The sequence below is a fragment of the Zalophus californianus genome, chromosome 1 (assembly GCF_009762305.2).
Source record: "Zalophus californianus isolate mZalCal1 chromosome 1, mZalCal1.pri.v2, whole genome shotgun sequence".
Classification (NCBI taxonomy): Eukaryota; Metazoa; Chordata; class Mammalia; order Carnivora; family Otariidae; genus Zalophus; species Zalophus californianus.
In genome coordinates this window covers 134,892,238-134,916,035 of record NC_045595.1, presented here as the reverse complement: position 1 = coordinate 134,916,035, position 23,798 = coordinate 134,892,238, and the positions used below count along the sequence as shown (strand labels likewise).

Here is a 23,798-nt window from a genome sequence, read left to right as displayed (position 1 = left end):
TGCCACAGGCTATTCCCATGCATGCACGTCCTCACCTCACTCGGGCGCTGTTGCTTCCCATTGGGCAACCTTCTTACACAGATGCCCTCCTCATCCTATTCGGGTTTGGACATCTGCTCAGGGTCACCGAGGTAGACCCCATCCTAGTGTGAACAACTACCATGATCTACCTCATTTAACGGCTTTAGGACTGAATTATTCAAGAAGGGAAGGGAAGGAAAGGAGAGGACTTTTTTAATTTTTAAAAGTAGTCTTATGATACTATAATGGTGGATATGTGTCATTATACATTTGCCAAGCCCATAAAATGTATAACACCAAGAGTGAGCCCTAATGTAAACCAGGGACTTGGGGTGATAGTGATGTGTCAATATAGGTTCATTGATTTTAACAAATGTACCACTCCCATGGGGAGGATTAAAAATAGGGGAAGCTATGCATGTGTAGCAGCACGTGGTATATGGGAAATCTGTGTATCTTCCCCTCAATTTTGCTGTGAACCTAAAACTTCTCTAAACAATCAATTTTTCAAAGGTTAGAATTTTACTTCTTGTAAGAAAAGCGTGTGTTTACACATTTATGCAGCAGTATCTACAATCGCCAAATTATGGAAGCAGCCTAAGTGTCCACTGATAAATGAATGGATAAAATGTGAGGTGTATAATATACATATGTGTGTGTGTGTGTGTGTGTGTACACATAACACTGGAATATTACTCAGCCATAAAAATGAATGAAATCTTGCCATTTGCAATGACATGGATGGAGCTAGATAGTATAATGCTAAACGAAATAAGTCAGTCAGAGAAAGACAAATACCATACGATTCCACTCATGTGGAATTTAAGAAACAAAACAAGCAAAGAAAAAAAGAGGGAGAGAGAGACAAAGAGACAAACTCTTTTTTTTTCTTTTTGAACAAACTTAACTATAGAGAACAAAGTAATGATTATCAGAGGGGAGAGGGGTGGGACAATGGGTGAAATAGGTGAAGGGAATTAAGAGTACGCTTTTTTAAAAAAATGATTTTATTTATTTGACAGAGAGAGACAGTGAGAGAGGGAACACAAGCAGGGGGAGTGGCAGAGGGAGAAGCAGGCTTCCCGCGGAGCAGGGAGCCCGATGTGGGGCTCGATCCCAGGACCCTGGGACCATGACCTGAGCCGAAGGCAGACGCTTAACCAACTGAGCCACCCAGGCGCTCCAAATGTACACTTATTTAAAAAAGATTTAATTTATATATTTGTTTGTTTATTTATTTATTTAAGAGTGCAAGTGGGGATGGGAAGGGGGAGGGACGAGCAGACTGTGTTGAGCACAAAAGCCTGTCACAGGGCTCCATCTGATGACCCTGAGATCGTGACCTGAGCTGAAACCAACAGTGGGGTACTTAACCAACTGAGCCACGCAGGTGCCCCAAGAGTACACTTATCAGGATGAGCACTGGGTAATGTATAGAATTGTTGTATCACTACATTGTACACCTGTAACTATTATAAGACTGTATGTTAACTACATGGAAATTGAAATAAAAAACAATTAAAAAAAGGATTTTACTTCCTACAAGAAAATTGCATCTCTATGATGTGTTGACTTATATAATATAATGGTGATTACTGAAGAATAGCTGTATGAGTAACTTGACATTTTACACTACTAATTCTATTAGAAAACCTTTTATAAACTGCAAAGAAAATGAAGAGAAATAAAAAACTGAGCCTTATCCTGTTGTAAATATGAAAACTATCACAAAATAGCAATTAAATATTACATTCATCCTGATGGGAGTATGTAACACTGTAAGTATTTTCCTGGGGTGGGGATGAAGCACAGCAAATTGAGGGAGGGGAGCAGGATTCACAGGGCAGGCAGGATATGGGGTACACATGAAACAAGATTGGCCTGAACCATGAAGGGTAACTGTTGAAGCTGGTAACATGTACGTGGGGTTCATTATTCTGTGTCTCTTCTCTTGTATATGTTTGCAATTCTCCATAATAAATTGTTTAAAATATCTACTGCAAAATAAAAGAACATAGGGCATCATTTTTTTTAAGTTCAAGATCAAGCCTTGAAATGCACAATTAATATCATCACTAGCAACCTGGGTGATAGGGATGTCCACATAAATGCTCTGGCATAGTCTATGTCCCAGAGTTGCTGCACCATGTGTTCCAACCAAAAGAACCACATATATCACCAAATCATGCGAATACTCCTATGGACTTGCTGGGATGCAGGCCAATAAGGCCAGTGACGTGTAGCTATGGAGAGAAGAATGTTCCTTTCCACAAACCTTTTCTGAGATTAGTATTGTGTACCTGACCCAATGCTGACCCTCCCTTGTCCTGCAACTTGGACAGATGGATGCTCCTTTCTTCTTCTTCTTCTTCCTCTTCTTCTTCTTCTTTTTTAAAGATTTTATTTATTTATTTGACAGAGAGAGACACAGTGAGAGAGGGAACACAAGCACGGGGAGCGGGAGAGGGAGAAGCAGGCTTTCCACTGAGCAGGAGCCCGATGCGGGGCTCGATCCCAGGACCTAAGCCGAAGGCAGACGTTTAACTGACGGAGCCACCCAGGCATCCCAGTGATGCTCCTTTCAAGGCAGAGAACACATTCTGCCCTCCAATGGGTCGGAAGCCAAGTGCCTTTGGAATCCAGGAGAAAGGGGAGATTATTTCAGGAGGAAGGTGTTTTTGTAAGTAGATAGATAGACAGATAAAGTTATTTTGAGACAGATTATGCTGCTTCCCTTCTTTCTTTATCAGGAATTACCCATATCTCTTTATTTTCCTGACACTGTCTACCTTGTACCATGTTCTGCAAGCTCAACTGTTCTCTGAGTGTGGGTAATTTTACCTTTGCTATACAGCTGAATGCATTTTGCTGCACAAAATTTGTCTATATTTCCACTGTCTCAGAAACTTAAAATCTCTAGTGCTCAATAGGCTTTAGGGAATACAATGCCAAGACAGAGATAGAGAGCTGATATTAAAATTCCTAGCATAATAAGTTCTCTAAACAAGATTTCTAAGATACTGTAGAAAAATAAAGCTACTGTATATAATAAGAAAAAAATTTCAGGAAAGTTAAAACGAAGTGTGAGTGAGATAATGAGTGCAGAGTTGTGGAGGTGATGAAGGATAGTTGGAAGACAGGCAGGTAGGGACAAGGGGCCCCACCCTGAGAGGAAAACACCCTTAGGAGGATTTTACACCATCCTGGAAGGAGCCCTCCACCCTTTCCCATAGGTGACAAAAACCTGATGGATGACAGGCGCAGGGAGGGTTCATCAGATGAAAACAGCCCGCCAACAAGCCCATAAAAACCCCTAGACTTAGAAACTCCCTTGGCAATCCTCTCAGATCCCCTCCCTCCTCGGGAGCTTTGTCCTCTCACTTTATTATCGCTCAATAAACCTTGCTTTGCTGCCCACCACTCTGTCTGGTCTACCTCTTCATTCTTCGAAGCGGCGTGACCAAGAACCGTGGGCACCAATAAAGGAAAAAATTCTGTAACAGAGGTTCTTTAATGAATGACTACAGCCTTGATACATCCCTTCAGATTCTATAAAATTTCCTTGCTTCTTCTTCCTCTCTTGAGAGTCCTTAGCCCGTACACAAAAGAAAGTTTGGTCCAAATCGGTATGAATTAAATTCTGATAATAGTGACCACCATTTGTTTTGTACCTACTGTATGTAAAGCTCTGTATCAAGTGCTTTATACCCCTTATCTCATTTATTTTTATTAAAATATTTTTTTGAAGATTTTATTTATTTGACAGAGAGAGAGAGAGAGAGAGAGAGAGAGACAGTGAGAGAGGGAACACAAGCAGGGGGAGTGGGAGAGGGAGAAGCAGGCTTCCCACGGAGCAGGGAGCCAAGGCAGGGCTCGATCCCAGGACCCCGGGATCATGACCTGAGCCGAAGGCAGACGCTTAACAACTGAGCCACACAGGTGTCCCTGTTTTTATTAAAAGATTTATTTATTTTGAGAGAGAGAGAGAGAACAGGGGGAGGGGCAGAGGGAGAGGGAGAGAGAATCTCAAGCAGACTCCCCGCTGAGCAAGGAGCCCGATGCAGGGCTCGATCTCACGATCCTGAGATCATGACCTGAGCCGAAACCAAGAGTGAGACCCTTAACCAACTGAACCACCTAGGTGCTCCCACATTATCTCATTTAATCATTACAGCTCTTTGGTGGAAATATTTTAATTCCTATATTACCAATTAAAAACTCAGAGGGGCGCCTGGCTCAGTCAGCAGAGCGTGCAACTCTTGATCTTGGGGTCGTGAATTCCAGCCCCATGTTGCCTGTAGAGATTATAAATAAACAAATTAAAAAAAAATCAGATAGTGTGCACAGAGATGTTTATTGTAGCATTCATCCATAATAGCGAAAAGTTAGCAGCAACTCAAATGTCCAACAACAAAGAAAAGTTTAAGCTACTATACATCTGCTCAGTAGACTATTTTGTAGCCATTGAAGTTTTTAATTATGAAAACTGTAATAGCAATTACAGAAAAGAGTTTTTGATATAAAAATAATGTTAACTTTATTTTTCAAAAGGCTTTATTAGAGAGAGAGAAAGCACGACGGGGGGGGAGGGGCAAAGGAAGAGGCAGAGGGAGAAGCAGACTCCCTGCTGAGTGGGGAGCCCACTTCGGGACTCGATTTCAGGACCCGGGGATCATGACCTGAGCCGAACGCTTCACTGACTGAGCTACCCAGGCGTCCCAATCATGTTAACTTTAAAGGCAAATACAAAGCAGCAAGGGTCCCATGACAGTAAAAATGCAATTATATGTAGTGTGTTCATGAATAAAGATCTGGCAAGATACAAATGAAGGCATTGTGAGTCATTTCCCTCTCTGCTTTCAAATGCCTTTGCTATGTTCCCTTCATAATAAAAAGGGCAGGGACTGATCATTGGGAAGCATGGGCTGATATTGAAGAAGGGGAGCACGAGTGGAGGGAGCCACTGGGAGTTTGGCTGGGGTAAGCCCACTCTGTAAAGGAAGAACTAGCATAGAAGTAAATGGGGTTGGTTGTGGTTAGCCTCCTGCATCAACTTGACTGGGCTAGAGTACCTGGTTATATATAATCAAACACTAATCAGTAAAGTGCCTCTAAATTTAAATAGGTCCGTGTTAATGTGAAAAGAAAAAAGTGACATTCACATCACGGAGAATCCAAAAAAAGCCTGAAAATGCAGGGAAAGCAGTGTATCTATTGTCTAAACCCTTAGGTTCTCTACAAGTTCCTAGCAGCTGGGCACTTGTGTTTTCATTCCTGTGACCCTGCCTGGCTCAGAACTCCTGCTTCCTTATTTTATGTTTCACACTGCATTGATCTGGCTCCTTCCTTGACTTCAAAAAGCAAAAATACAAGCAACAACAACAGAAGTCCCTTATGAAAGACAAATAACTGGAAGAAGCTTTTGCATCTCAGAAATGCAAATAGCTTCAAAGAATTGACCCTTATGGTTCTTAGAAGTCCTTTGGCCGCCCCACCTTTGGGAAATGCACTGGTTCTCAGGAGGTAAGAAGATCAAACTCAGGACACATGCATCTCTTCTCTTGTCTCCCTCCCTCCCCAGTGACATCCTAACTCCCTTCTTCCTACCTCATTTGGCAAAGCCATATTGCTCTGTTCTCCTTCCCTGAAGCTCCCCAGCACGCAGAACATTAGGGCTCTCTTCATTTAATGGAACTCACCCTCCTTAGCAGGCATTTCTCCTGGCCCAGGTGGGTTAATTCTATTAATCTTTTCAATGATACTTTTTTTTCACTTTTTTTAAAGAAAGATTTTATTTAGGGATGCCTGGGTGGCTCAGTCAGTTAAGCGTCTGCTTTCAGCTCATGTCATGGTCCCTGGGTCATGGGATGGAGCCCTGCGTCAGGCTCCTTGCTCAGCGGGGAGTCTCCCTCTCCCTCTGCCTGCCACTCTCCCTGCTTGTGCTCTCTCTCTCTGACAAATAAATGAATAAAATCTTTAAAATAATAAAAAATAAAGATTTTATTTGAGAGAGAGCGAGCTCACACACAAGTGGTGGGGGAGGGGCAGAGAGAGAAGCAGACTCCCCGCTGAGCAGGGAGCTGGATGGATGTGGGGCTCAAACCCAGGACCTTGGTATGATCTCAGCAGAAGGCAGATGCTTAACTGACTGAGCTACCAAGGTGCCCCGGATTTTTTTTTTTATTTAAGTAATCTCTACATCCAATGTGGGGCTCAAACTCACCACCCCAAGATCAAGAGTTGTATGGTCTTTTTTTTTTTTTAAGATTTTATTTATTTATTTGACAGAGAGAGACACAGCAAGAGACAGAACACAAGCAGGGGGAGTGGGAGAGAGAGAAGCAGGCCTCCCGCCGAGCAGGGAGCCCGATGTGGGGCTCGATCCCAGGACCCTGGGATCATGACCTGAGCTGAAGGCAGATGCTTAACGACTGAGCCACCCAGGCGCCCCAAGAGTTATATGGTCTTCTGAGCCAGCCAGGTGCCCCAGTCTTTTTAGTGAGCTTATGCAAATTATCCTTCCATCTTGTCCAAAGGAGAATTGTACTCTGAGAAGTTAGAGAACTTGGACTGAGGCACTGAGCTGATAAGTGGCAGGACAAGGTGGCAGCCAGCCCTGTCCCAGTCCTGGGCTCAGGCTTTGGCCACATCTTCCCTAATAGGCCAGCTTGGGGGAGCAAGATCCTCAAGGGATCACTTCATGAACACAGAATCAAAACAAGGGGGGGTGCCAGCATGATTAGAACTTTGATGGCACCAGACTCTGATGGCCTGACCTGTTCATTTTCACAGGAAAGGGTCTCCTATTAGGAGCTCTGGGACTTGAAGCAGCCTCTAGGCCACCCTTCTGGGTGGTGCTGGGATAGACACTGTTGGTTGATACATCCCTCTTTTAGGAAGTTTAGACCACCTAGTCTATATTCTCTCTCTGGTCCATTAGGAGCTGATCATTCAGTTTGATTCTCAGAAGGTAGCTTATACCCTCATTTCCAAGTTCTTGGGGGGGCCACCCTGGGGTTACCTCCATCAGCTGTTTTCAGTGGGGCTGTCTGGACCTGAGCTAGTTGCTCCCAGACAGGCCCCCTCTAGAGAATTGGCATGGCACACACCCCACAAAGGCGTGCAGAAGTTGTTCTGTGAAGAACCCTCCAGTTGTCAAGGGAGGGGGCCTCTCTGAGCTTCACCTCTGGACAGTGCTCATGTCAGAATACTGAGTAAATCAACCCATGGACAGGGGATTGGCATTCCCATTTTATAGAGGGGAAGGCTAAACCTCAAGATTAGCTCTCTGGTAAATGTCAAGTCAGATGGAACGCTGTTTCCTCGGACACCCAAACACCCCAGACTAAAGCTTCCCGGCTGTCCTGTTCATAAGCATATCATTGACGTGTAGAGTCCCAACATACATTTGCCCAAATGGTTCTAGGTGAAGTAGCCAGCATCCAGAGAGGAAGCCTTGTAAAGTTCAGGCAGCAGTCCATCATTTCCCAGGGCACTAACACCCCAGCCTGGGCTCTGAGAAGACAGTAAGACGGGAGCAGAGACATTATCCCTGAAGAGAGGCTAAGCTAAATAAGTGTTTCTTCTTGTGACGCCTGGGTGGCTCAGCTGGTTAAGTGACTGCCTTCGGCTCAGGTCATGATCCCGGGGTCCCGGGATCGAGCCCCACATTGGGCTCCCTGCTCCGTGGGAAGCCTGCTTCTCCCTCTGCCTGCCCCTCCCCCTGCTGTGCTCTCTCTTCCTCCCTGACAAATAAATAAAATCTTTAAAAAAAAAAAAGTGTTTCTTTTCTTTTGGGGCCAGAATTAACTAACTTGGGTTGGCAACTGTGATTATTTAAGGCTGATCAGAAACTGTGATTAGTACCATATTATGTTTTTGATTACATATTAATGGGAAAATTATTATTTAACAAATTAGGTTTGTTTCATATTACCTTTTAAAACATGGCAGTATGCACTAGGAGGGCTGGCCAACTGCTCAGATGTGGCCCTCCTCGGGCCCCAGTACTTGCTGAGGTCACCATAGCACAGAGCTGCCCCTCACCACCTCAGGCACTAAATATCAACGTGGTCGAGGCGCCTTGCCGTGCTAGAGTGGGCGAGCTAGAGCTTTGGGCTCCCCGTGACCTCAGCACGAGCCCAGCTCAGAGTCTCACGAGCTGGCTGGACCTGAGCAAGTTTTCTTTTGCTTTTTGAATTTTTTCTAGGCCTCCATTTTCTCACTTATAAAGATAACCCATACCTCACTGGTTTGTTGTGAGATTTAGTCAATTCATGTAAAACACTTAGAACAATGCTTGGTACATAGTGCTCTGTATGTTATTATTAGTTCAAGCCACAGTCTCAGAAGAGACTGGTATATAAACCAGATGTCAGTTTATTAATGTGTCATTAGAAATGCAGCTGACAGGAGACCTGAAAATCCAACTTCACTGGTCGGTACATCCTCTCTGGTTGAGAAAGGCCACACAAGCCAAGTCCCAAGCCAAGGAACCCAGATGAGGTTGGAATGGATTGGGGGAATTAGTGGGGAAGGTCTGGGGCCTGTGGTGTCAAGCTCTGATGGACCCGGGCATCCAGGGCCTCTCAAGCAAGATCTGCTAAAAGGTCAAGTCACCAGGTAGAGTCTGCATCTGCCCAGCAGGTCTGGGGACCCACTGAAAATGCTTGGTCTCTCATCCTTTGTCTTCTCCATTGCAGGATCCTGGCACTCTTTTTTTTTTTTTTTTAAGATTTTTATTTGCCAGAGAGAGACACAGCGAGAGAGGGAACACAAGCAGGGGGAGTGGGAGAGGGAGAAGCAGGCATCCCGCCGAGCAGGGAGCCCGATGCGGGGCTCGATCCCAGGGCCCTGGGATCATGACCTGAGCCAAAGGCAGACGCTTAACGCGTAATGACTGAGCCACCCAGGTGCTCCCAGGATCCTGGCATTCTTGATTCCAATCACTTATTCTTCCTTGGCTAATTGTGCCTCATTCACCTCATAGTTCTTAAATGTTCTTCCAACCCTGACACCAAACCACAATGTACAATCTCTTGAATGACTTCCACATCTCAACCATTGTTTATTGGTTCTTACAAATTTTACTCTAAGATAACTCTACTTCCAAGTCCTGGGTGTGCCATACATCTGTTCTGACTATAGAGTTTGTGGAAGAAGAGGAGGAAGAAATCTTTGGGGGTAAGAAGGTCTGAACCTTCTTACTTGACTATACTCAAAGGTCACTAGCAGTCAAGAAAAACCTAGACTCCTCTACTGATGGAGAATTCCCAACTTGGAACAAAGTATTGAGTGATGGAACAGATTGAGTGTAGAATATCCAGAAAGAACTAGAGGGGGCACGTGTGTGTATGTGTAGAAGAATCTGGAGGAAAAGTCTTTGCAGTGGGAGAGGAATCCAAGAAGGAGTCCTTTCTAGGCCTAAGCACACAAAGTTGGAGGTGTAGGTACCCGTCATTTTGGTCGAGGCACCACGACTAAATACAGTGGTTTTTAGCCACAGGGCATCATAAATATTACCTCACTAAAAATCAGTGAAGCAGTGAAAGTCACAACAAATATTAATTATCATAATGGCTAACATTTATGGAACTAGTGGGCCCATGATTGGAGTTTTGCTTGTATTATCTGATTTAATATTCACAATAAACCTATAGTGTAAGGACCATTGCTGTTCTCATTTTATAGATCAGGAAACTGAGGCACTGAGCAGCTTCACTTGCCAAGGTGACATAGCCATTCAATGATAGAATCCAGACTCAAATGCAGTTGTGATTCTAGAGCTAGCTCCCTAATTTACAAGTTAAAACAAATCAGACTCACAGTCACTTACCCTCATCCGAGGTTCAAATGCTTCCCTAAGAGGACAAAAGGGCTCCTGACCCTGGGCATGCTCAGGAGAATGTCACCCATTGTACAAAGAGCAGTGGAACAAAGCTATGAACAGCTGATCTGGAGAGATGTGGCGAGGCTGGAAACCCACTTTGGTTCTCAGCCCTGCTCTGCATGAAAACAGGTATCTGAACCTGAGCAAGACACTTTACATCTTTCTGCTTCACACTCCTGTTCTGTAAAATGGGAATAACTCAGCAAAAGCCATTTAACACAAGGTTAGTGGGAGGACAAGACCAAAAGAGAGGGCACCTGGGTGGCTCAGTCGTTAAGCATCTGCCTTCGGCTCAGGTCATGATCCCAGGGTCCTGGGATCGAGCCCCGCATCGGGCTCCCTGCTTAGCGGGAAGCCTGCTTCTCCCTCTCCCACTCCCCCTGCTTGTGTTCCCTCTCTCGCTGTGTCTCTCTCTGTCAAATAAATAAATCTTAAAAAAAAAAAAAGACCGAGAGAACATCTGGGAAGCATCCCTCAGGGCTAAGGATGCTATAGTGTCGGTTGACACGCATGTACTCTAATTTAGGGTTTCAACGGTCTCCCTATACAGTAAAGCAGGAATCACTTCCACACCACCCATTTATTTAACATAAGGAAAACAGAAACCTAGAATTACTGACAGGGCATGACGTATACATATTATAATGGGCTTAAATTACACGGTGATTTCTGCCCAACCCCATGCAAGTCAGTGGGTGCTGGGCGGTCTCAGGCTGCATTCCTGCACACATGCTTTCTGATGCCTGGCGCAGCAGACAAGGAGGGCTGTGGGGTGGCCCTCCTGGGGTGACATCCTGATGATGGCCCTGAGCATGTGTGTGCTCATGTCTGATTCTTTGTCTCCAGAGGAGACTCTAGGCTGCTGCCACATCAGTTCTCCCATGAAATGATACCCTTTGGATCCACAGCGCTTTACAGTTTATGAAAAAATTTATTGTTTGTACAAGACCTTGTTTCAATTAATCCATCCAACTACCCAAAGAAGCAGGCAGGACAAACTGCATTATGCCCATTTTACGGATAAGGAGAATTTACTCAGGAGAGGTTGACTTGCCCAAGATGCCCTCCGTGGTAGAGCTGGGCTAACGGACCCCACGTGAGACTCTTCGCTGTGCAGTGTGTTTTCAGATCACGTAACGATCCACTGAGCACCTAGCATGTCAGCCCCTGTGCCAGGTACTCCCGCTCATCAGCTTGTGCTCCTAAGAGAAGCTTGTTCAAACCTCACCCCTCTCCTGCCCCTTGCAATGAACGATGAGTTTTAAGCGTTGGAATTACGAACCGGACCGTTCAGTGTCACAGCAGGAGCTAAGTGGCAGCTTAAGAGCTGAGGTCTAGAGCCAGCCTGGCCTGAATCCCAGCCCTGCTACACACTGTCAACTCTGGTTCCTTATCTGTAAAATGGGGATAATAACTCTGCCAGTTTGTTAGGGTTGTGAGGACTGATTTAGGGCAAGTAAAGCACTTACAATGGTACCTGTTAGAAAAAACCCCAATAAATATCAACCGTTAGTATTTCCTTAGCATTGTGTGGAAAGGAACAAGGGGAGGTTCAAAAGGATCTCTTTTTAACCTTAGTGTCGCAAAGCTTTCATTTCATTTCACTTATTTCAAGACTCAGGCCCAGAAAAAGGAGCCCTCCCTCATTTGGGCAGAACTCAAAACCTCTTGCTGAGTCTGCACACCACCCTCCCTGGTCTCACCTCCGCCTCCATTGTCCTGACCCCATGTCCTTAGGGCTGGACTTTGGTCATGGCCTCCCTGCTGGTCTCCTTGCCTCTGCTCTCTCCTCCTCCAGCGTTCTCTACTTTTTCTCAAACCAGTGTTCCCCAAATATTCACTTACCAAGCATTTTAATTGAGCTTGGAAGATGCACAGAAGATGCAAAAACGAGCAAGCCGTTCAGGGATATCAAGGCAACCTGGGAACTACGATCTTAATAATAACCACATGCAGCTTGTCATGGAGGCAGCACAGAGTGCCAGGAAACTCACCCGGAGGAGCGTGGGGTTGAAGTGGAGTCCATTGCTCCAGGTTTGAAAACCACCCCCAGCCCTGCAGCTGGGTTATGACCCTCCTGCCAGTCCACCTGGCACCTCCTGGAGGCTGTCATCCAGTCTGCACGCTCAGGCTGACGCACAGCCCTGGTGCTCTGACGCTAGCAGGGAGTTGTTTGGCTTGTATCTGTGGGTGGGCCCAACCAGGCCTGGGGAGGAGCTCCTAGCAGGATGTTCTGTCCCAAAATGACAGATCTGGCCGCGGCATGGCCAGACAGGATAAAAGGCACCTTCTCTCCTATTCTGTGCTAAAATTTACCTGGAAGCAAGTGAGAGCTTAGTAGAATGTCTACATCGAGCAAATCTCAAGACAGTTCAGATCACACTGGAATAAATAATTCTGTGACTGGCATCTTTGAACAGCATGCAGATTGGTACAGAGACCCATCGCACCCCGGTCCACTGGGAACCGGCCAGGTTGTCTGAGAAGGCATTGGTGAGTGTGGGAAGGCCAGCAGAAGCAGGGAGGCCAGGATTTCAATGAATAGCCTGCAGACTGAGGCCCTTCAACCCCACCAGCTTGGGACTGGTTTAAAGACCTCACGTGGGCAGGGCAGCTCCAGCACCAGCAGCTGTGGAAGGATCAGCTTCCCAATGGTTGGGGTTAGATAGGGTCTCCACAGCATGAAAGGGGTGGCTGCCATGATGGGCTACCTGGAATGATCCAAGGCAGTCTTCTGTGTCACCTTCCTCTCTCCTCCCTGCCCTGTGCTCTCTAGGATGGAGCTGGGTGACTCTGCCCACATTTTCCATCCCTCAAGACAACCATCTTCTGCCGACTCCCCTTCCCTAATTTTCAGAAGTTCACTTTACACTTACTCTAGGGTCTTTCTCAGCTCCTGCAATTCATTCGTCCTACCTTTCTGAAGTATTGCAGCATAGGCTTATATTGTCTTATATAAAAGCTCTTCATGTTTCTTTCATGGAATCATAAAATTGGAAGCCAACCCGGAGGCTATCTAGTGCTCCTCTTACGAGAGCGCCCTTCTCCAGAGCCTGGCAGGGCTGAACAGTCTGAGATGGGGAACTCACTCTCAGAAAGCAGCCTGAGCTATTTAAAAAGTTTTCCTTTCTTTGAGCCCAAACTGGTCTACCTCTGGAGTCATTCAAGAGAAAATTTACCTCTTTTCTCAAATAATAGTCTTCAAATCATAGACTGGTCGCCCAAGAATCATTTTCTGAGTGCTTATGTGTTATGTGCTTGCCAGCTAATCCTCACAACAATCCTATAAAGAAAAACCAAGGAGGCAGGTGTTCAAAAAGGTTCAGCGATTTGCTGTGGTTACACAGCTAATGCTGGTGGTTCTCTCTATGACTAGTGATGTTGCTGGGACTTGATCTCAGGCCCAGCTCCAATGCCTGTGCTCTCTGTACACAAAGCCACCTCCAAAGAAGCGGACTCTGTGTCACAGAACCCTTCCACTGCATTCTTACTGACTGAGGAGTTGAAGACTCCTACAGGGATTCACAAGTTACTGAGGGGTGAAAGGGCTGAGAGCCTGGCCAACAGGCAGGCACGGAGCCCACCCCAGATGGCCCCCAACTGGCCCACCTGCAGGCCTGAGGTTGGGAGTCTGGTGGGGGCTGTGAGAACACTCTCAGGACTCTGAGGGTGCGCATGGCCACAGACATGGGAGAGGGAGGGAGGATGAGGAGGCTGGCTGACGAGTGACCCTTTGGCCAGCTTCCTGCGTCCATCAGCGCCTGCTCTGTACTTAACAGAGCCTTCCTGTCTTTATTCTCCTTTCCTCCAAAACAGGTTCTTTCCCCCAGCTACCTACACACCACGATAGCCGCAGGGGCTAAGAATCCTAGGTTGAGCTCTGTGACTACAATTCGCCAGGAGGCCAGCCAGTTCCTTCTGCGGACTCTGGTTTCTCCGTTATCTTTCAGGAACGCAAGGTTCCTATTTTAGTGGCTCCTAACAATTACATATAGCAGCGGAGTCCTCAAGAAACAATTTTATAAGCCATACAACCTCTGTTAAACATCTCCTCTCCGAGATTGCTTCATTTGAAAACAAAGTGCTTCTTCCCACTCGACCCCATTCTCAATTCCCTACTTCCCAGGCCCCTACCTATGTGGCCCGAGGGAAAATAAAGAACATGAAACCACCCAAGCAAAATGGGGACAAAGATAGTTTCTTGGTTTCTCTTCAGCTCCATCTGAGGGTCTAGCTCAGAGAAGCAGGGTGAGCCTAAGTCAGAGACCACTGGACTAAGCTGTTGACAAACCATGTTGGAGACGAGCTTACAGCATCAGTTCATTCCCACAAGCAGTGGGGTTGAGGCAGCAGAGCCCAAGCCCCCTTCAGCTAAGGCTGAGCCTGGGCTATGGGGAACAGCACCCCAGTGATGTACTACGCTGCCCTTCGGCCCACCTGAAGTCAGGCAGGTGACCTCTGAGCTCCAGTGGCTTTAATGACGTCTCCTTCCAGAGACTCGTTCTGCCATGGCTTCATCTGCATGACTGATAAAAGTGTTACAAAAACCCCAAACCACAGAGCCCACACCCCCTAACAGTGGACAAGTACTACAGTCCTGCCAGGGAGCAGCAGAGAGGAGGCCAGGGAGATGCAGGGGGAGATTTAATTTACACAGCAGCCACTTGGGGCCCAGTCAGAGCCAGGACAGTGGGGGGATCTATAGCCAGAGGGCACCTCCCACCCCTTCCCTTGAAGACCAGTCCTCACAGACACTTAGATGGGGCTCCCTGGGTTGTGCAGAGGATGCTCCAGTCAAAAGGAGATTTGGAGATAAGGCTGTCCCCAAAGTCGGGGGAAGTCCGTGGCCTGGAGATGGTTGCCTACATGGTGGCCCAGGGGTCTGAGAGACCAGTCCACGTCCTGGGCACAGTCCTCAGGCTGTGGCCCTAGAGGAAGCCCTCACGGCGGAACTGTTCCTGGAGAAGGGCGCGGTACTGGTCAAACCCCCCCTCGACCCGGGTGACGCCGCCGCCTTCGCACACCCACAACTCCCGGCACACCAACCGGATGAAGCGCTCATCGTGGGACACCAAAATCACACCGCCCTGAAAGAGAGGAGACCAGGAGGCACTCGGGGCAGGGGGGGCCCTCAGGGGTGCTGAGGCTTGGGGAAGAGTGGGCAACCTGAAGGCACACTCACCCTGAAATTGTTGAGAGCACGGCCCAGAGCCTCAATCGTCTCCATATCCAGGTGGTTTGTGGGTTCATCCAGAATGTAGAAGTTGGGACTGGAAGGCAATACCCAGGGAGGCAGGCAGTTATGGGGGTTGGGAGAAAATGAACTCCCCTGATACGAAGACAAGACAAACATTTCCTATTAGGCAAGATGGGGAGAGGAGAAGGCAAGAACTCACCAGGGCATGGTCATCTGAGCAAAGGCTACCCGGCTCTTCTGGCCTCCAGACAAGCTGGCAACAGGGCGCACGGCCAGTTCTCCAGAGACGCCATACCGGCCCAGCTGGTGACGATACTCCTCCTCAGGCCGCCCTGAAACAGGCCTCACCCCATCAAGTGGGTTCTCGACCCGATTCCCTCCCTTCACCCTCCCCTCAGCCTTACCTCCAAGTGCCCATGTCCTTAACCCTAGACTCAGGGCTCGCTGCTCAACACCCCACCCCAAGGTAGGCCTAGCTGTAAGGGTCACCTCTTTTCTCGACCCAAATCCCTACGGTACCGGGAAACTTGCGGGCCAGCAGTTCCACAGCACTGACACTCAGGTCCAGCTGCTCCACGTGGTGCTGGCTGAAGTAGCCGATCTTCAGATTCCTACAGGCAGAAAGAGAGGGGGAAAGATGGGGTGGGAGGCGATGCCCATAGAGGAGTGTAGCTACACAGTCATTGGGGACCGGGGGCTTTACCTGTGAGCATGTCTGATGCCCCGAACAGGTGCCAGGTCCCCCATAAGCAGCTTCAGCATGGTCGACTTCCCAGCCCCATTCTCCCCAACCTGTCCAAAGAACCATGAGAATGCTGCAGAGCGGACATGTGCAGAACACAGAAGCAGAGGAGAGGAGAACTGACTCTGGCCAGTGACTCCTTCATAACAACTAAAAAAAATATTAAGAAACTAGACAGAAAAACGAAGGAACTAGTAAAAATGTAAAGGGAATTGAGAGCTAAATACCTACTAAGTACAGGGGACCGAATCCTCCCAGTAACCAAGTGGTAGCTGCTATCTCCACTTAGTAACCGAGCTAGCAATCGGCAGAGTCAAGACCCGAAATCTGACCCTGATTTCTCCCTATTCCGTGGTTTGAGAAAACTCAGACCTGAGACTAGGAAGATAAAAGTCTTGCTCTACATATTCATAAAATACCACCAAACAGGTTTTCTATCTCTGCAGGGAAGTAGAGCAAAGTCCTTGGCCCAGGCCAACTCCTGCTCCTGCATACCACTTCCCTTTGCAGCTGGAGGATCTGGGCCAAGCCACCCCACGTGCTGGGATAGGAGAATCCCAGCTCACGAAACAGAGAAACAGCAACCATACCACACAAATGCGGGACTCGAGATCAGCAGAGACGGAGAGACGGCTGAAGATGACATGCTTAGGATCATAGTAGAAATCCACCTCATCTAGTTGCAGAACTGGTGGTGAGAACTTCTCAAATCCATCGGGGAACCTGCAGGAGGTGGTGGTGAGGAACATGGAAGCAGCCAGAAACACGAGCTCCCCACCAGCCTCTTGGCCCAGCACTCACTTCATCACCACCTCCAGCTCCTTGTCCACAGGTTTCAGCTCTGGTCTGAGGAGAGAGGGCACAGACTAAATTTATGGCTTTATTTATTATTTTTAAAGATTTTATTTATTTATTTGATAGAGAGAGAGACAAGAGAGGGAACACAAGCAGGGAGAGCAGCAGAGGGAGAGGGAGAAGCAGGCTTCCCGCCGAGCAGGGACCCGGATGCGGGGCTCAATCCCAGGGCCCTGGGACCATGACCTGAGCCGAAGGCAGACGCTTAAAGACTGAGCCACCCAGGCGCCCCTAAATTTATGGCTTTAAAAAAACTAACTTTATTTGTTCTTATTATACAAGTAATATATATTCAGAGAAAACTTAGAGAAAGCTTGTACTCCCACCATCCAAACTACATTCTTATTTTAGAGTACCTTCTTCTAGTTCACTATATGCTGAAAAAATAGGGTTATCCTTTTTGTAGGTTTTTGGTCTACCAGTTAAAATACCGTGATAAAGGGCGCCTGGAGTCCCGGGATCGAGTCCCACATTGGGCTCCCTGCTCAGCAGGGAGTCTGCTTCTCCCTCTGACCCTCTTCCCTCTTGTGCTCTCTATCTCTCAAATAAATAAATAAAATCTTTAAAAAAAGATACCGTGATAAATATTTCAATATCACAAAAACCTAAGCCTTTGATTTTAGGCTCCCCTCCCTGCCCTCCCCCAACCAGCACCTCTAGGAAGGTTGCTTTAAGATTAAGCCCCCAATGTTCAACATCATTAGTCATTAAAGAAACGCAAATCAAAACCACCGTGAAATATCACTCACGCCCACTAGGCTGGCTAAAATTAAAAAGAAAGATAATAAGTGTTGGCAAGGATGCGGAGAAATTGGAACCCTCGTACATTGCTGGTAGAAATATAAAACTGTATGGCTGCTTTAGAGAACAGTTTGTCAGTTCCTCACAATGTTAAACATAGAATTAATTATCTTGTAACCCAGCAATTCCACTCCGAGGTATACACCCCAGAGAACAGAAAACATATGTCCATACGAAAACTTGTACACAAATGTTCATAGCACTGTTATTCATAAGAGCCAAAAAAGAGGAAACTTCCGATATCTCTTGACTGATGAAGCAATGGACAAAATTCTGTATGTCCTTACAATGAAATACTATCTGACCATAAAAAGGAAGTACCAATATGTGCTACAGCAGGAAAGAACTTCAAAAACATTATGCTAGGTGAAATAAGACAGGCCCACTTATATGAAATGTCCAGAATAAGCAAATAGATTAGAGAAAGTAAATTAGTGGTTGCATAGGCCTGTGGGGAGCAAGACTAATGGCAGTGTAAAATGCTCTGCTTTCCTGTTGGAGAGGAAATTAAAGCTGGTTTCTAGAAAAGGGGAGATCTAGAATGGGAGGGTAAAGGGTGACCCACAAAGTGAGGGAAGAAATTAAGAGACTAGGAGTCAGGGCCTGGTCAAGGGCACTGTACTCACAGCTTCTCCAGCATCTTAAGTTTACTCTGCACTTGAGAGGCTCTGTTGGCATTGTAGCGAAATCGGTCAATGAAAACCTGTGGGTGGATGAGTGTAGGCACTGGTCAGGTTCCCTCACTCCGGCAAAGTCTGATACCCACAGGGCGGGGCCCCCAGCCTGTCCCCATACCTGGATATGCTGGCGGTACTGCTGCTGTGCCTCATATTCCCGCTGCTGGTTGAGCAGCCGCTCCTGCTTGCTTTTGATGAAGGTCTCAAAGTCTCCCCGGTAGCCATCTAGTCGCTGGCTGTGCAGGTGGATGATGTCTGTGGCTATGGCATTCAGAAAGTTGCGGTCGTGGGAGACAACAAGGATTGTAGAAGGCCACGTCTGAGGGGTCACAGGATGGCAGGCCCAGTTAGGGAGAGCAGTCAGTTTCCAGCCCCCCAGGTGTCTTAGAGGCAGACCTTCCCAGACCTACTCTAACACCTATAGGCACTCACTTGCAGGTAATTCTCCAGCCACAGGATGGCCCTTACATCCAGCATGTTTGTGGGTTCTGGAAAAGTGGGGGAGGATACATTTGGGATTGAAGTGCTATAGAACCTGGATGTCGCCATCCTTCCCCACCCCAAAGTCAGGGTGCCCCTTTTCAAACTCACCATCTAGCAGCAGAAGATCTGGCCTATAGAAAAGAAAAATGTAAGCCTTGAGGTTTTAGGTCAGCAGCTCATGACCTCCCACGAGCCAAGGCCCATCCTCCACAGTATCCATACACAGGCCCAGGAGACTCACCTAGCAAACAGAGCCCGGGCCAGCGCCAGCCTCATCCTCCAGCCACCTGAGAACTCCCTAAAGAAACAGAGATCACATCGGGGGAGGTGTTCACCAGAACAGGCAGAGACAGAGCCAAGAGTGTTCACAGCCAAGAATGGCAAGGGCCACTCACCGGGTGGGCTGCTGCTGCATTTTAGGGGTAAAGCCAAGCCCAGCAAGAATGACTGATGCCCTAGAAGTGAAGAAATGGAAGAACTTCGTTGAAACAGGTAACAGAAGGGAAAGGTGAAATCTGAAGGAGGGAAGGGGAATTTTAAATACCTGGCAGGTGCCTTGTCAGCCTCAATCTCCTCCAGTTTGGCATATATTTCCGCCAACTGTGCAGCTTCTGAGCCCTCAGCCCTGGAGTGGGAATGGAGGAAGAGTGCTCAGCCTGACTGGGGGCAGTCTAGGGGGAATGCCCTGGACTCTATGCAGTTGGAGAGCAGGCCACTGACTGCCTTGTTGCCAGGACAGGAATGGACTACAGGAAGCACCTGCTCAAGTCAGGGAGGGCAGTGGGCACTGTGGAAGGAACAGGGCTTTACAGCTCCACAGCGCCAGGTTCTAAGCTCTGCTGCTTACTAGGATGAGCGTGCAAGTTATGGATTGTGGCAATATGACAGGCACTCTCTGAAGAACCGTGGCTGCTGGTTATTCCCCATCTGGAGCCCTTACCTGCCAGTGGCAATCTGGGCACTGAGCTCCCGCTCCCTCTGCAGAAGGTCCTCTCTCACGGTGTCACTCTCTAGCACACTCTGTAGGGCAGGGGTGTCATCTCCAGCAACCTCCTGCTCCACGTGCAGCAGGGAAATGTGAGCTGGAACTCGCAGGCTCCGAGTGGCCAACATCTTCAGGAGTGTCGTCTTCCCCAGCCCATTTCGACCCACTAGCCCATAGCGGCGGCCCCACGCCAGGTTCACATCTGCTCCAGCCAGTAGTACCCTGCAGGGGTAGTAGGAAGAAGACAAAGGGTGCTGCTCTAGAGACAGGTATACAGCAAATTTAACCACAAAAAACCTAATGTTATTTTAAGCCCCATTTCATCTATCCCAATTCTCCTTTAATTGGAAAAAGAAAAACGTAACCCCTCCCCACTGCCACTCCCTCACCTATCGCCAAAAGACACATCAAAGTTCTCAATTCGCACATCATATGATTTGTTCTTGCCAGATGATTCCAACCGACTCTCCTTTCTGCTGCCTGCCTGGCTGGCTGATGCCTCTTCCAAGACCCTTTCAAAGGGAGAAATGAATGGCTTTTAGCATTCCCGGCCACCCTTCCATCCCAATAGAGACTGCTCTATTCTCTTCTCAGCCCTTCTTGCTAAACTCACAGAGGAGTGCTGGTCTTGAGTGTGTCCTTCTCTGAGCGCTTCTCCTGCTTTGCCTTCAGTCGAGCCTCAGCCTTCTCTAGCTTCTTTGCATTCACTGTCTAAAGGTCCAAACACAACCATTTCAGCCTAGGTTGTAGGCTCAGAAAGAAGCCCCAGAAAGAACATCTTAAGTTACCCTGCTTTCAGCAAAAGACATAATCAGAAACCCCGGGAAAAATCCTCCAATATTTAAAGACGGTCAACTTCCACCCCGACCACAGACACAGACCCCTCCCTTTCTTCCTCCTCCTCACCGAGGACTGTTCCCTCTTTAGCAGTCCTGGAAGTTTGGTGCCACAGTCTGTAAGCGATAAGAAAAGCAGTCACCTTCTCCCTGAGGGAAGGGAAACTAACATTTTGAGTAACTAGTATGAACCAGACACAGACATAGACATTTAAAGGAAAGCCTTACGATCCCAGAAATAGCTATCATCCTCCCCATGTTTCAACCAAAAACAAAAACAAAAAACACTTCCCAGATTAAGAATAGAGACTGAGGCAGATAAGCAACTCCTACAAGCTCGTGCAGTTGATTAGAAAGTCACAAAATGTACAAGTAAACCTAAGTCTGTCCAGCCCCAAGGCCCATAAGCTTCCTACCCTACCTAAGAGCTTGGAAAACTCTCCAACCCTACTCCCTTCAACAATGGCCTCTTTTGCCCTCAGTAAAGACATCAACTAGCTTCTACATCCTTGTTCTGTTGAAAAGGGGTACCAGGAGTCCTGGCCTCCAGGGGAAGGCCCGCTGGGTGGGGGGTGGAGGCTGAGACAAGGGCAGAGAGCAGCTAGTTCAATCTTCCCTCACTCTCACCGTAGTTTTCTGTTATCTTTGACAACTGGATGGGGGTGTCTAGTAGCACCTGGCTGTTTCCCTGGGTCGGTGGCTCATCCCTTTAGGGTAGGAACAGAAAGCGCAGAGTTAGGAATTGAATAGAAAGCTCTACAGCCATCAGACCTTCTTCCCTTACGTCTTGTCTCCTTACCGTCCGCCCTCCCATCGTCCCCACGAATCCCCCTACCCTGGCACGTACAGGCGCAGAGTGTTGTACATGCGCTGGCACACAGCCCTGATGCCCGCGTCATCCTTGCTGTCCCCGGACACCTCCTGCAACAGTTCCCCCACCGCTTCCACCAGGTCATCCACAGACTCGAAGTCCGCGCTGCCGCTGTGCAAGACGCCTGGGCCGGGCGTGGCAGGTCGAGGAAGATACCGGGTAGGGTAGACATACAAGCCGTTTTAGTCCCCGAAACACTGCCCCACTCCGGGCTCCAGACCTAACCTGCCCTCGGGACAAGAGGTCACGCAGAGGAGAGGCCTAGCAGCGGTCCCGGCACTGCCCTCCCTTAGTCTTTCTCCCAATGACTTCCATTTTGGCCTCCCCAGAGCGCAGATTCGGTTCCGCTCACCCGTCACGTAGTCGAAGACCTGTCCGTCAATTTCGGGGAACTCGCTCCGCAGGATTTCAGCGCAAGTCGCCATGTTCCAGTCGGGCTCCCGTCCGCGCAGGCGCCGTTAGACGGCAGCCAAGACGCGCCTCCTGCCGGTCTCCCAAAAGCTCGCCCCTCCTTCCAAGGCGCATGCGTAGTGGTGATGTAAGAAAGGCGCGGAGTTCCCGGAACCCGGTGGACCGGGTGAACGGGGCTGGAGGAACCGTGCGCAAGCGCCGCTCAGAGCCTACGCTCCAGCTGCTCTCTCTGCGCTTGCGCAACGCTGTTTCCGCTGAAAAACTAGCCACATGTGCGGTTCTCGCTGCCTTCTGGGAGGTGGAGCTCCGAAAGGCGGCGGCGGGGTGCAGGGGTGCTCGCGGTTTATCAGGGCACGAGATACCCGTGGTCCCGCGAGTGGGAACCTCCCAAGAGACAGGCGGTTGATAAAGCACACGGGACTCGCTAGATCTCTGCGTTTCCTTGAGGCACGCCTGTGTCAGCGCGCCCGGCCGGGTCCATTTTAGAGGCCACCGAGAGCTCTGCTGACTCACGGTCAGTCCCTGGCCTCAGAAGCTTCCTGCAGTTCTGGGCGGCCCACGGGTTTTGTTCTGGTCCCCAAGGCCTATGGGCTTTTTGTATTAGCCGGGCGACCAGCCTCAGTTCTCTCACCTCTGACAGGTCAGCAGACTTCAGCAAATTGTACTCACTCAGTCCTAACATCACCCCAAGGCACAAGCTCACTTACCGCCAAAGGGCAAGAAAACGAGATCGGCCAGTGCAAATTCATCGGTATTTATTCCCTACCTACACACCCAAAACAGGCTTCTCTGCACCAGGAAGCTCAGTAAATGAGTGTATAAAGCTACTTTCACTGATTCCCTCTAGAAGTTAGGAATTTTCCCCAAATGATGCTACTGCTTTACATTTAACATGAGTATTCTTCCAACCTTAAGATTTTCACCTAAGATCCATTATCCTTTTGCCATCTAGAAAGATCAATCCAACTTCTTAAAGTTTAAAAATCCTGGGGCACCTGACTGGCTCAGTCAGAGGAGCATGCAACTCTTGGGTCCCGAGTTTGGCCCCACCTTGGGTGTAGAAATTACTTAAATAAAACTTTTTTTTAAAAAAGTTTAAAAAGTTAAGCCACTAAATCTAACAACCACTTCATAGGCAACAGATGGAAGAGGAATTTTTTTTTTTAATATTTATTTATTTGACAGAGAGACAGTGAGAGAAGGAACACAAGCAGGGTGAGTGGGAGAGGGAGAAGCAAGCCTCCTGCAGAGCAGGGAGCCCGATGCGGGGCTCGATCCCAGGACCCTGGAATCATGATCTGAGCTGAAGGCAGACGCATAACGACTGAGCCACCCAGGCGCCCCGGAAGGTTTTTTAAGATTTATTTATTTGACAGAGAGAGAGAGAGAGAGGGAACACAAGCAGGGGGAGTGGGAGAGGGAGAAGCAGGCTTCCCGACAACCAGGGACCCGATGCGATGTGGGGCTCCATCTCAGGACCCTGGGATCATGACCTGAGCCAAAGGCAGACGCTTAACGACTGAGCCATCCAGGTGCCCCTGGAAGAGGAATTGATGGGGAAACTACAAACGATGGCTTCTTCAACAACATTCCAAGCGCCGAGAGAGAACCTATGGTTTATAGGATTTAAAAAGTGAGGGGCGCCTGGGTGGCTCAGTTGGTTAAGTACTGGACTCTTGATTTCATCTCAGGTGGTGATCTCAGGGTCATGAGATTGAGTCCTGCATTGCGCTCTATGCTGGGTGAGGAGCCTAATTACGATTCTCTCCCTCTCCTTCTGCCCCTTTCCCCCTCCCCTGCCCCCTCTCAAATAAAGAGATAAATAGCATTCACTGACCACAACGGACCTTGTTTAGATCCAGACACAAGTTGTAAAAAATTCCACAGGACTCTTGGATTATGTGTGAACACAAATCATGAGATACTAAGGAACTGGCCATGAGCTGATAATTGTTAAAGTTGAATGACAGGACACGAAAGTTCATTATATCTCGATACTTCTGTTTATATTTGAAATGTTCTCTAATAGA

The 23,798-nt window shown here is 48.1% G+C and overlaps 1 protein-coding gene across 5 annotated transcripts; it reads right to left on the bottom strand.

Annotated features, from left to right (window-relative positions):
* Window positions 1-14,533: 14,533 nt before the first annotated feature.
* ABCF3 (ATP binding cassette subfamily F member 3) lies at window positions 14,534-21,874 on the bottom strand. Of its 5 annotated transcripts, none has more exons than XM_027582517.1 (21): window positions 21,710-21,874; window positions 21,322-21,481; window positions 21,114-21,193; window positions 20,557-20,603; window positions 20,264-20,361; window positions 20,040-20,162; window positions 19,606-19,872; window positions 19,210-19,290; window positions 19,061-19,120; window positions 18,907-18,963; window positions 18,774-18,796; window positions 18,615-18,670; window positions 18,301-18,501; window positions 18,132-18,208; window positions 16,651-16,695; window positions 16,440-16,572; window positions 15,811-15,899; window positions 15,627-15,718; window positions 15,307-15,439; window positions 15,093-15,180; window positions 14,534-14,997 (listed from the first exon to the last, which is right to left on the bottom strand). In XM_027582517.1, exons 1-21 carry the CDS (start codon window positions 21,780-21,782, stop codon window positions 14,839-14,841), a joined length of 2,142 nt encoding a protein of 713 aa, XP_027438318.1. In that variant the 5' UTR covers window positions 21,783-21,874; the 3' UTR covers window positions 14,534-14,838. The 5 variants fall into 5 exon arrangements, with proteins under 5 accessions (XP_027438318.1, XP_027438319.1, XP_027438320.1 ...); XM_027582518.1 differs by having other exon boundaries at window positions 21,334-21,481; window positions 21,710-21,873; XM_027582519.1 differs by having other exon boundaries at window positions 20,557-20,636; window positions 21,334-21,481; window positions 21,710-21,780.
* Window positions 21,875-23,798: the final 1,924 nt, after the last annotated feature.